The sequence below is a fragment of the Ovis canadensis genome, chromosome 2 (genome assembly GCF_042477335.2).
Source record: "Ovis canadensis isolate MfBH-ARS-UI-01 breed Bighorn chromosome 2, ARS-UI_OviCan_v2, whole genome shotgun sequence".
Classification (NCBI taxonomy): Eukaryota; Metazoa; Chordata; class Mammalia; order Artiodactyla; family Bovidae; genus Ovis; species Ovis canadensis.
This window is the reverse complement of record NC_091246.1, coordinates 209,872,702-209,886,118: the sequence shown is the minus strand read 5'-3', so window position 1 is coordinate 209,886,118 and position 13,417 is coordinate 209,872,702. Positions and strand designations below refer to the sequence as shown.

The 13,417-nt window shown below is 45.6% G+C and overlaps 1 protein-coding gene across 2 annotated transcripts in view; it reads right to left on the bottom strand.

Annotated features, from left to right (window-relative positions):
• The window catches only part of KIAA2012 (KIAA2012 ortholog), a 133,141-nt gene that overhangs the window by 3,642 nt on the left and 116,082 nt on the right, over nt 1-13,417 (bottom strand). For both annotated transcript variants that reach the window (XM_069577997.1, XM_069577998.1), the window contains 5 exons: nt 7,875-7,989; nt 5,104-5,441; nt 2,604-2,806; nt 1,488-1,660; nt 483-702 (listed from right to left, as the gene is read on the bottom strand). In XM_069577997.1, coding sequence (XP_069434098.1) covers nt 483-702; nt 1,488-1,660; nt 2,604-2,806; nt 5,104-5,441; nt 7,875-7,989 — 1,049 coding nt within the window. The remainder of the gene's footprint in view (nt 1-482; nt 703-1,487; nt 1,661-2,603; nt 2,807-5,103; nt 5,442-7,874; nt 7,990-13,417) is intronic.

The window sequence follows — 13,417 nt, the reverse complement described above, 5'->3', positions numbered from 1 at the left end:
TCCCCATTCCCATCCCTAGAATGTAAATGCCATGGGAGAAGAGATGTCTGTCTGTCTGCATCCTGAGTTCCCAGTGTCCAGAACAATGTTTGGCACATAACAGGTACCCAGTAAATACATACTGAGAAAGGCAGTGGTTCAGAATCAGGGGTAGGGGTGGAGTCTTTGGTCTAGTCTTGGTACTGCTCCTAGTTCACTGATAGCCCTGATCAGGGTCCTTCTCTCTCGGACTTGCTTTTCTCATCTGTGAAGCAAAGGGCTGAGCTAGATACTCTCTAAACCCTGTCTAGCTTCAATGCCAGTTCTTTAAGTTATCAAAAAATTCTATCACCTTTGCAGCAGGAGAATCTTCAGTTCTTCCAAACATACTATGGGAAGTGGGAAAACACGTGTCCAAAAGCAGCTCAAAGCTAGTACTAGAAGCAGGCAGTCAAGTCCTTGAACAATCCCACTTTTGCAACTGTTGTTCAAATGTCAAATACCTGGCTTGATCCTGGGCTTGTTTCATGGCTTCCTCCTGAGCCAGCCTTGCCGCTTCCTTTTCCTTCTGCCATCTGTCCTCTGCTTCCCGCCGAGTCTTCTCTTCTGCTTCCCGTTTCTGCCGCTGGTACTCCAGCCGTTCTTCTTCAGCCATTTCCATCAGGTGCTTTTGCTCTTCTGCCAACTGCATTTCCAGCTCCTTCAGCCTTTGCTTTTCTGCCTCTGCAGAACAGAACAGGTAGGCTCAGCAGGGGTCTCATTATTCAAGAAAACAACTCTCTGATCTGACTCTCAAGTCTGATTCCTAGGGACTCCCAATGAGATGTTCTATGGTTTACCTGAGAGCTGGTTGCCAGATCTTCTGTGGGTATTACCCTGTGTTCATTTACTAACTTGAATCCTTTATCAGGTACCTACTGTGTGCAGTGCACTGTGCAATGAACACAAAACTTTGGGGAAGAATCTTCCAGAATCTGGCATGCAGATGGGTTGGAGACAGGTGTCAGGGCAGGGTCTGGAGAACCTTGGTGCTTACTCAGCTGGTCTGACCACTCTACAGTGGCATCATCTGCTGAAGCACTTTCCTATTCCTCAAATATGAGGCTACAGAAAATCCATACATCACCTGAAAGGCTGCCCAGCAGCCATCCAGGTGTTTGTTTCCATCTTCTAGGGAAGCAGGCAAGGAGAGCTGTGTCTGAAATTTAGGCAGCTTCTGAGCAATGCTGGAAGGGCAGTGCAAGGGGCTGGGTCCCACTCCAGGAGATCACTGGGACCACAAGAGTCATTGCTACAAACAAGTCTTTCTTATTTTGATCTTCTATCTCAGCTCACTAGAGTCACACCTACTGATCACTTTGAAAAAAAAATCAGCTTACCCATTTAGAGTGCTTCACACTGAGACCTAGGATAGGAATAACTGGGGAGAATCAACTGAACACCCACAGGGGGATAAAAATATTTCTGTCCCAGATAGAGGGAGTTGCAGAGAGCGGAGCACCTCTCACCAGCCCTCTCAGCTTCCTCCTGCTGCTTCTTTCTCTGCAGCTCCTGACATTTCCTCCGGAACTCCTCCTGTTGCTGCCGAGCTCTCTCCTGGGCCATTTGCAACTGGAGCCACTGCCTTCTCTCCTCCTCCTCCTGCCGCTGTCGTTCTTCCTCACGTCTCTGTTTCCTCAAGCTGAGAAAACCCATAAACAGGTAAGGGAGATGGCAGAAACACTGCAGTGTCCTTACAGGACAAGCTGTGCCTCTGGTGAAGGGTTTGCAGGCTGTAGTTCACAAACAGCATCTCATGCAGAGACTCCTTTTCCAAGGGAAGCCTGACTGAACAGCAGAAGCCAGAACACAACAGGACAGACTAGAAGCCTGAAAGTTTCGACAGCTCTGTGCTCTGGGGCCCGGCCTTCAGTTCCCAGATCCTCATTTTCCATTCTTATCAAATGGATTTTGAAGTTCCTGTTTCACTGGGTTGTTGGGAAGATTAAATGAGCCCAGAAGCTTATGGAAGGGCCTTGCGCAATGCAGACAGTGTGGCAAGAGGCATAACAAATGTTTGCTGGAACGGATCTCAAAGCCTTCCCGGGAAGATCCACAAACATCTGTCTTATCTTTGGTCCAGACTGTCCCTGGGATAACTGAGGATAAAATGAAATGTGCTGTTTTCCCTTAGGGCATGAGCCTCTGGAGAAGATTCTTTTAAAGAGTCCCTTGAACAGCAAGGAGATCAAACTAGTCAATCCTAAAGGAAATCAACCCTGAATATCATTGGAAAGACTGATGCCGAAGCTGAAGCTCCAATACTTTGGCCATGTGATGCAAAGAGTGGACTCATTGGAAAAGACCCTGATGCTGGGAAAGATTGAAGGCAGAAGGAGAAGGGAACCTCAGAGGACGAGATGGTTGGATGGTATCACAGGCTCAATGGACATGAGTTTGAGCAAGCTCAGGGAGGTGGTGAAGGGAAGCCTGGCAGTGGTGCAGTCCATGGGGTCGCAGAGTTGGACATGACTAAATGACTGAATGACAACAACGAGCCTCAGAGCCAATGTACGCCCAGAGGAGGTCAGCCCCACTTGTCTTCTGCGTCCCATCACAGCCCTGGCCACGACCTCGCCACCCACCGGGTTTCCTCCACGCGGCGTTGCTGCTCCAGCTCCAGTTCCTCCTTCATCCTCTCTGCCCTCTCCAGCTGCTCCTGCTGGAGCCGCCTCTGCTCCTCCTGCTCCCTTCTCTTCCTCTCCACCTCCAGCCGTCTCATCTCAGCCCGCTCTGCTCGCAGCCTGTCCCGGGAAGCCTTCTCTTGTTCCCTCGTGATGAGGAAGGCCTGAGGAGCCAGAGTGTTGTCAGCGAGCAGTGATCGCGGGTGACCTCGTCTTGGCAGCGCACCCTCCTCCACCCCCACCACATGGCCTCTAATCAGAGGTAAGGTGGTTTCCACACTCTGACCACAGTCGTACTAACTCTGCTACCACTGGCCCGGGCTCTGGGCTCTGACTGACCTGGATCCAAGTCTCTCTCTTACTTGCTTCAGAATTCAAGGGTAACAACTTAATTTCTCTGAACTATCTTCCTCTTGGCTGGCTATTACCAGAATTAACTCAAACAGTGAAAGTGCCAACATAATGCCTGCTGTGCTGTGCTTAGTCGCTTAGTTGTCAGACTCTGCGACCCCATGGACTGTAGCCTGCCAGGCTCCTCTGGCCATGGAATTCTCCAGGCAAGAATAGTGGAGTGGGTTGCCATGCCCTCCTCCAAGGGATCTTCCCAACCCAGGGATCAAACCCAGATCTCCCACATTGCAGGCGGATTTTTTACCATCTGAGCCTCCAGGGAAGCCCAAGAAAACGAGTGGGTAGCCTATCCATTCTCCAGGAGATCTTCCTGACCCAGGAGATTCTTTACCAGCTGAGCTACCATGTCTGCTGCTGCTGCTGCTAAGTCGCTTCAGTCGGGTCCGACTCCTAGCGACCCCATGGACTGCAGCCTACCAGGCTCCTCCGTCCATGGGATGTTCCAGGCAAGAGTACTGGAGGGGGGTGCCATTGCCTTCTCCGACCATGTCTGCTACATGTGTCTAATAATCACCCAAGGAGCTTTTAAAGATTACTTGAGGCCAAAGCCCCACCTGGACCAATTTAATAATACTCAGGTGGGAGGCCTTGGCAGGTTTTTAAAATTTAATTAAATTTTTTTTTTTTTTTTTTGGCTACTCAGCAAGGCTTGTGGGATCTTAGTTCCCTGACCTGGGATTGAGCATGGCTGGCAGTAGAAGCACAGAGTCCTAACCACTGGACTGCCAGGAAACTTCTCCTCCACCCCAACCACCTACTTAAAAATATATTATTTTTCTTGGTGGTTTTAAAAAACATCTTCAGTGATGCTAATGTGAAGCCAGGGCTCATAACCACAGGTTCTAGCTAAAGGCTCCTCTAGGAGCAGTCTTAGGTGTAGATGTGTCAGACTCCTATTTAATCCTCTGCAAATCTACTTTTCTAATGAAACGTTCTCTCAGTTTCTGTGAAGAGTGTCTTAGATTTCTTGTTCTTCCTGATGCCTCCTCCTCAGTCAGAAGCATGCCTCTGAGGGGAACACTGGATGGCCGCTGTCCCGTGGGAGCTCTGTGTATCCAGTATGGGGGTGGGTACTTCCTTATCTTATTTAGCCTTTGCAGAGGCAATGCAGTACTGTATATTGATAATAAATCTAGAAATTCTGAGTCTAGAGCAGGCTCAGAGAAGTTCTGCCCACAGCTTAAAATTTTCATCTGCTATATGGAGTAGAATGCTGTAGCCTTGGCAGCTGGGAAGACTGAGAACCAGAAAGGAAAAAAGCTTCCTGAAATCCTTTTTGGAAGACCAGGGGCTATAAAGTACATACATAATAATTAAAAATAGTGCAAGAGCTCTGGAGCTCTTTTGGAGTCAAAAGATCTAAGTCTTGACGCTGCCACTTGATGGTTGCCCAACTTCTGGCAGCAAACATCTAACCCTTTTAATCTTAGCTTGTAGGTGTATGAAGCGGGGTGCATCATACCTGGGTCACGAGTGTGGCTGTAGAGATTAAATGAAAATCAGCAGAATTGTTCCTATTTGCACGTAACTTCTGTGAGTTTAACCATAGTGGTTTAGCTGTGGGTATGTTTGCAGTGTTCAAAAAAAGGCAGATAGATGTGTGTGTGTAAGTTGCCTGTGGCCCAGCTTTGTGCCGCAGTAAAGCAGATTAGGAATGGAGGAATTTCTACAGTGTTGGGTAGGCAAGCCATGCATAAACTCCTGGCTAAGTCAAGAATATGTGCTTGGCTCTGAGGCCTGAATTCACCTTTCCTTTTAACTGTGAGGCCTGTACTTCTCACAGACGAGTGCTGTGCCGCCTTTCTGCTCATGGGGGTGGGTACATGCCCTGGCAGTTCAGGAGCCTCACAGAATGCCTCATTTCAGAGGGACTTTGCCACCCTAGTGTCTTTTATCAGATCTGGCATCTTAAAGGGTCAGAAAAAAACAAAGTAGAATAAATAAAATCATTAGGCAGTTTAATATAATCCAGGGCAGTTTTCCCCACCTCTGCAGTTGTACCAGTGAGGACAGAGATCCCTTTGGCCAGGGTGAGAATATTGAAGCCTACCTTGGAAGGGTCCTCGTGGCTTCTCTCTTCTTCAGGTTCCATGTTTCCAGGGACAGTTGCAGTCTGGGTGGGTGATGACCTTCCATCTATAGAAACTTGGCTCTCAGGAGCCTCAACTTTGGAAGAGAGCCAAGGGTCCTCTACCCCAGAGCCTGAGCGGAAGAAACCTCCACCTGAGCGGTCTTTGGTTTCCTTAGAGTTAATGACAGCAGGCCCACTCAGCTCCACAGCTGTTTCCAGATTCCCTTCCTTCCGTGTCCTTTTCCCTTTGGCTCCTGTTTTTTTTCCTTTGGGAATTAGCTGTGATTTCTTTTCAGCTTTTGATTCCTTTGACTTTCCTAGGAGAGAACAATTGGGGATAGAGACATAGCTAATAAACATGATCTCTGTATCCTTTTCAGTGACTTTAAAACTCCCATGTGCAATGGAATCATCTGTGTGCAGATACCTGAGCCCTGCCCTTAGAGTCTGATTTTGTAGGAATCTGCATTTTAGCTATCACTCCAAAGATTTTGAGAAGGGTAGTCCATAGACCCAGGTGGTGCTAGTGGTAAAGAACCCGCCTGCCAGTGCAGGAGACATAAGAGACGTGGGTTGAATCCCTGGGTCAGAAAGATCCCTTGGAGGAGGGCATGGCAACCCAAATCCCATGGACAGTGGTGTCTGTCCAGCTACAGTCCATAGGGTCACAAAGAGTCAGATATGACTATAGCCACTTAGCACAGCACAGCCCATAGACCACCCTTTGAGAACCTGCCTCAACTGTGATTGGCAGTCTTGCTACTAAAAAGACTTTTGACTCACCCTGACCTGTGGTGGGGACAAGACTCTCTGGAAGGAAGACGACCTATAGACACAGCTGGAAAATCATGCCTCAAGAGTCTGGCTTGAGGTTGCAACTTTGTAACCTGGCACAGTTTGAGTCTTCCATACTCTAGGGCTTCTTTCTCAATTCACTGCTCAGGGCCACAAGTATTTCTTTTTCCAGTCCTGCCAATGCTATCCAAGTTACAGGCTACAGCAATGTAAACTCAGCAAGACTTTAAAAAGCAGACCTCAAAAATAGATCTGGATAAGCAACAGAGTCCTACTGTATAGCACAGGGGACTATATTCAATATCCTGTGATAAACCATAATGGAAAAGAATATTAAAAATGTCTATATTGTATAAATGGGTCACTTTGCTGTAGAGCAGAGATTGGTACAACATTGTAAGTCAACTACACTTCAGTTAAAAAAAAATCTGTCCCAGGAGTCTGGCTATCCAGTGTCATTTCTTGCTACGGCCTTTGATTTGTTTAGAGGGTCTTTATATGGCCAGGAAAGAATGAGTGTAGGTTTCAGGTTAAAGAAAGTCCTCAGAACACAACATTGTAAATCAACTACACTTCAATAAAAATTAAAAGGAAAGAAGGTCCTCAGAAGCATAGGCACCTGAATTCCTAGTGAGGTGCAACACAATGAACCAAGAGGAAAAATGGTAGCTGGAGTAATGATTCAGCTGCTGCTGCTGCTAAGTCGCTTCAGTCGTGTCCGACTCTGTGCGACCCCATAGACGGCAGCCCACCAGGCTCCCCCATCCTTGGGATTCTCCAGGCAAGAACACTGGAGTGGGTCATTTCCTTCTCCAGTGCATGAAAGTGAAAAGTGAAAGTGAAGTCGCTCAGTCGTGTCCGACTCTTAGAGACCCCATGGACTGCAGCCCACCAGGCTCCTGTGTCCATGGGATTTTCCAGGCAAGAGTACTGGAGTGGGGTGCCATTGCCTTCTCCGGTAACCATTCAGAGCATGCTGCAAACTTCTTCCCAAATGCTCTCATGGCCCAATTCTCAGCTTATGACTTATTTATTATTCATAGAGGCAGGGTTTGAAAGGCATGAATTTGGAATCAAATGGCAGGTTCAGACCCTGGGTCCACCACTTTTTACTGTTCGATGTTACTCAAATCAGCCAGCCTCTCCACATGATATAATAATGGTGATTAAGGATGTGTGGGGATTTCATGACATCATAAATGCAGAGCTCCTAATGAGAGAGTCAATTCCTAGGCAGGTTGATAAGAAGTCTGGGGTCCCTGAGGAGGAGAAAGGGGTCTGGGGCTCTCAAGGAGGAGACAGGGGCCTGGAATTCTCAAGGAGGAGGAAAGGACAACTTTTTTTCTACATTCCTTAGTAAAGACTATATAACAATAATGTATCTTGCTTGAGGACATGTTTCTCCTTCCTGAAAACCTTCTGACTAATCCTGTTATCTTAAAATGTATACTGTGGGAGTGGGTCTAGTAAGATCTTTACAACCATGAGATATTCGTTTGATTTATTGTAATAACTAATTTAAAAAGTATATAATTCCCTTCCTAAGACTAGTGAGTGGGGCACTCTCCATCCCCCTTCTGATGTCTATGTCAGAAGCTTTCTTTGTTTCTTTGAGTGATCAAGCCTGGTCCCTGGTCCTGAAGCTAAGTGTTCTTTGGAGATCAAGAATCCGACACCGTTCACCGTAAGCTATCACTAATACAATGCGAGTTCATTTAGTAGGTGTTGGTATTATTATTGTAATTTCCTTTCTTGTTAATTACAGGCTTCCAGGCTCCCCCAGTTTCCTCTATCCCTGTCTCCCAAGATACTGACATCAAGTAAGGCCTCAACACCATCTTAGCTGTGGTCGTCAAGGAGACTCAGCACAGACAGTTTGTCTGATAGGATCCATGCTGATTCACCGTAACACCTTCCAGCTCCCATTAGGTGTCTTCTCCCGGATGGACCCTTACCAACAGCAGCCTCTGCTTCCTCATGGAGTTTTCCTTCTTTCTCCCTCTTGGGTGCCTTGGACTTATCTGTCTTGGCCCTTTTCCTGCTCTTGGCTTTTTCAATCAACTCCATCTCCTAAAGGGGAAAAATTAAGGAAAGGGAACATTTTAAAGTAGAAAGCAAGGGAAAAAAAAATCAAAAGGAGATTATTTTGGGAATTCCCTGGCAGTCCAGTGGTTAGGACTCAGCACTTTCAATACCTGGTCAGGGAACTAAGATCCCAATTGCCAACAAACAGAAATAGAAAACAGAAGAAAAGGGAGATTATGTTGAACAAGACAGAATGGCTTAGAATGGAATTTATATGGGTTCCAGATGAAGCAAATGGATGAGACAGACAGTGTGGAGCTGGAGGGGAGATCCTAAGATTCATCCTTTGATATAATTTCAGGTATAATTTCATAGAAGAAAAGAGAAATAGAACGTACTTGATGATCTGCCTCCCCCCCCCCTTTTAAATAATTATAAAAGGATAATTTTATTTAGTTATATCTTTTTGGCTGTGCTGGGTCTTCGTTGCCGCAAAGGTGTTTCTCTAGTTGCAGAGAGCGGGCTCCTCGTGGGTGGCCCCTCTGGTTGCAGAGCTGGGCTTCAGAGTGCAGGCTTCGGTAGTTGCAGTATTTAGGCTTAGTTGCCCTGTGACATGTGGGATCTTCCTGGACTGGGATCCAATCCATGTCCCCTGCATTGGCAGGAGGATTCTTAACCACTGGATCACCAGGGAAGACCTGCTCCCTTTTTTGATGCTAAACCATCATCTACAGAGCTGGATCAAAGTGAAGCAGTTTTCACCTTTGACAGATTGCTGTTGCCACAATTAATGATTAACTGGTTTAAATCAAAGCCAGCTTTATTCCCTGTTGCATCATTTGCTAGCTTTTGGGAAACTTCAAGCCTATGACCATGGCTATGTCAGTTTTCGCCTTTCTCCAAGGATTGGGACAATATAGTGTTTCTTCCTAACAGGGGATGGCACAGTCAGGCCATGACTACCCCCTCAGTACCTGTAATATTGTGACAAAATAAGAAATATATGTTTGGTCTTTGAACCTAGCCTCTGACACAGAGCTCCTAAAACCCTTGCACAAACATACCTCAGAGATAGTGTGGGTTTGGTTGTAGACCACCCCAACAGTGTGAATACTGGAAATAAAGCATGTCACATGAATATTTTGTTTCCCAGGGCATATGAAAATTATGTTTACTTGTGTAGTCTATTAAAGTGTGCAGTAGCATTATGTCTAAAAAAATAGTGTGCATACCTGAATTTGAAAATGCTATATTGCAAAAAAACTGTTAACTATCATCTGAGCCTTCAACAAATTGTAATCTCTTTTTTTCTTTTTTTGCTGTGTCACAAGGCATGTGGGATCTTAGGTCCCCTACCAGGGACTGAACCTGGGCCACAGTAGTAAAAGTGCTGAGTCCTAGCCACTGGACAACCAGAGAATTCCCCACAAATGTTCTTCATGGTATCTAGGATGCTGAATACTTTTCAGAAGGTTCTCAATTGACTTTACCCAGATCCATCCAAGGAATCACCAAGTGTGGCAGCTATAGTCTTAAGAAGTGTATTTGTTAAAAAATAAGAACTGAAAGTCAAAATGACTCCTTGATATGTGGGCTGCACAATGTTGTGTTAGAAGGCATGAAAACAACCCTAATCTTGTCCATCTCCATTAGAGCTCTTGGCTGGCTAGTTGATTGCCAACGAGCAGTAATATTTTGAAATGGATCTTTTTTTTTCTGAGCAGTAGGTCTCAACACTGGGCTTAAAATACTCAGTAAAACACATTGCTAACAGATAAGCTGTCATCCAGGCTTTGTTGGGCTACGTACAGAACACAGGTGGAATAGATTTAGCATAAATCTTAAGGGCCCTAGGGTTTTTGGAATGGTAAGCATGGGCTTCAACTTCAAGTCACCAGCTGTATAGCCCCTAACATGATGTCAGCCTGTCCTCTGAAGATTTGATGCCAGGCATTGATGTCTCTGCAGCTCTGAGAGTCCAAGATGGCATCTTCTTTCAATGTAAGCCTGTTCATCAACATAGAAGATTAATTATCTTAGCTAGAGCTTCTAGATAACTTGCTGCTTCACCTTCATGCCTTAAACCTTATGAACCAACATTTGCTCACTTCAAATTCTTCTTTTCCAGCTTCTTCACCTCTCTGAGTCTTCATAGACTTGAAGAAAGTTAAGACCTTGCTCTGGATTAGGCTTTGGCTTATGGGAACGTTGTGGTTGGTTTGATCTTCCATCCAGACCACTTAAACCTTCTCCATATCAGCAATAAGCCCATTTTGTTTTCTTACCATTCATGCGTTCACTGGAGTAGCACTTTAAATTTCCTTCAAGAACTTTTCCTTTCCAGTCACAACTTGGCTAACCGTTTGGTGCAAGAGGCCAAGCTTTTTGGCCACTCTCAGCTTTCCTCATTAACCATTTCTAGCTTTTGATATAAATTGGGAAACATGAGTTGGTGTTGGCTGTTGTGAGACACGTGAGACGTTTCCTTTTACTTGAACACTTAGAGGCCCCTATGGGCTTCCCTGGTGGCTCAGAGGTTAAAGCGTCTGCCTCTAATGTGGGAGATCTGGGTTCGATCCTTAGGTTGGGAAGATTCCCTGGAGAAGAAAATGGCAACCCACTCCAGTATTCTTGCCTGGAAAATCCCATGGACGGAGGAGCCTGGTGGGCTACAGTCCATGGGGTCTCAAAGAGTCAGACATGACTGAGCCACTTAAATTAACTTAACTAGAGGCCCCTGCAGGGTTATCAACTGGCCTGATTTCAATGTTGTCGTGTCTCAGGGAATGGGGGTGGGGGAGAGGCTTGAGGAAAGGAACAGAGGGAACGGCTGGTTGGTGGAGCAGTCAGAACACACACATTTATTGATTAAATTCACCATCTCATATGGGCATGGTTCATGATACCCCAAAACAATTACAATGGTAACATCAAATATCACTCACTGATCACACTTCAGTATCATTATCAATAACCTCAGATACACAGATGACACCACCCTTATGGCAGAAAGAGAAGAACTAAAGAATTTTCTTGATGAAAGTGAAAGAGGAGAGTGAAAAATTTGGCTTAAAACTCAACATTCAGAAAACTAAGATCATGGCATCCAGTCCCATCACTTCATGGCAAATAGATGGGGAAACAGTGGAGATGGTGACTGACTTTATTTTTCTGGGCTCCAGAATCACTGCAGATGGTGACTGCAGCCATGAAATTAACAGACACTTGCTCCTTGGAAGAAAAGCTATGACCAACCTAGACAGCATATTGAAAAGCAGAGACACTGCTTTGCCAACAAAGGTCTGTTTAGTCAAAGCTATGGTTTTTCCAGTAGTTATATATGGATGTGAAAGTTGGACTATAAAGAAAGCTGAGTGCCAAAGGATTGATGCTTTTGAACTGTGGTGTTCGAGAAGACTCTTGAGAGTCCCTTGGACTGCAAGGGGATCCAACCAGTCCATCCTAAAGGAAATCAGTCCTGAATATTCATTGGAAGGACTGATACTGAAGCTGAAGCCCCAATACTTTTTTACCTGATGCAAAGAACGGACTCCTTGGAAAAGACCCTGATGCTGGGAAAGATTGAAGGCAGGAGGAGAAGGGGACGACAGAGGATGAAATAGTTGGATGGCATCACTGACTCGATGTACATGAGTATGAGCAAGCTCCAAGAGCTGGTGATGGACAGGGAAGCCTGGCGTGCTGCATGCAGTCCATGGGGTTGCAAAGAGTTGGACACGACTGAACTGAACTGATCATATATCACCAAAACAAATACAATAATAATGAAAAAGCTTGAAATGTTTCGAGAATTATCAAAATGTGACACAGAATGAAATGAGCAAATGCTGTTTGAAAAAATGGTGCTGATAGACTTGCTTGAACTTTCAATCTGTAAAATCACATTATCTGTGAAGCCGATAAAGTGAAGCACAATAAAATGAGAGACCTGCCTGTAACTTCTGGAGCATAAGCATGAAAGGATTGTCTTTTGTTATTCATTAACAAGCCCCTTTCAACAACACCTGAGATTATGTTAATACCATTATTTTGGAAAGCCCCTAAAAAGGGGCACTGGTTACCAGGAGAACCAATCACATGATCAGAATGTTGGACCTTTCAGCCACTGCCCCTCCCACTACCTTAGAGGAGGGGAGAAGTGTTAGAAGTTGCATTAATCACCATTTGCTAGTGACTTAATCAATCGTGCTTTTGTAACAAAGCCCCTATAAAAGCTCTAACCAAACATGTTCAGACTGCTCCAGGGCTGGTGAACACATCTGTGTGGTAGGAGGGTAGCACATCCCAAACTCCAAGGGGACGGGAACACCTGTGTTTGGGACCCGTCAGGGCCTTGCCCTGTGTGTCTCTTCCTCGCTGTTCACTTGGACGGTGAGTCCCCTACACATGAACCTTCAAGTTGTGAACTTCCAAAGATGTGGACATGCCTTTGCATGTCCAATCACATAAGGTAGTTCACGTGTCCGGTGTACATTGTCACATGCATGTATCCTCTACAAGTGGTTGTGCTTTGGTGTACTTGACAATTTGATAGAGTAGTACAGTATCTTTACTTCAAGACCAGGATGTTCACCCAATGCCAGCCCTTGTACGCTAGCACTGTACTAGTCTACTTTTCAAGTGTTAGTCGCTCAGTTGTGTCTGACTCTTTGGGGCACCATGGACTATAGCCCACCTGGCTCCTCCCTGTCCTTGGGATTCTCCAGGGAAGAATACTGGAGTGGGTTGTCATTCCCTTCTCCAGAGGATCTTTCCGACCCAGGGATCGAACCCACGTCTACAGGACTGCAGGCCAATTTTAGGGAAGATTAAAAATGTTTTGTTTCTGTATTTGTTATGTATTATTTGTGTGAAAGGGCTTCCCTAGTGGCTTAGATTGTAAAGCGTCTGCCTGCAGTGTGGGAGACCTGGGTTCGATCCCTGGGTTGGGGAGATCTCCTGGAGAAGGAAATGGCAACCCACTCCAGTACTCTTGCCTGGAAAATTCCATGGACTGAGGAGCCTAGTAGGCTACAGTCCATGGGGTCGCAAAGAGTCGGACATGACTGAGCGACTTCACTTTACTTTGTGTGAAAAATATTACAAACCTATTACAGTATAGTACTATATAGCTGACTGTGTTAGCTGCGTACCTAGGCTAACTTTGTTGGACTTAATGAACAAACTGAACTTATGAACACGCTCTTGAACTCATTCGTATGTAGGGGACTTACTGTATCCTTTAAAATATCTTTTGTAGTAAATCAGTAGTAGTAAGTAAATGTTTCCTGAGCTGTTCTAGCAAATTACTGAACCTGAGGATGGGTTGTAGGAACCCCCTATGTATAGCTTTTTGATCAGAAGTATAGGTGACAACCTGGGACTTGATGGCTGAAGTGGAACAGGCATGTGGGACTGAACCCTTCACCTGTGGGGCCTGTGCTAATTCCTGGTAGTCAGCGTCAGAGTAGAG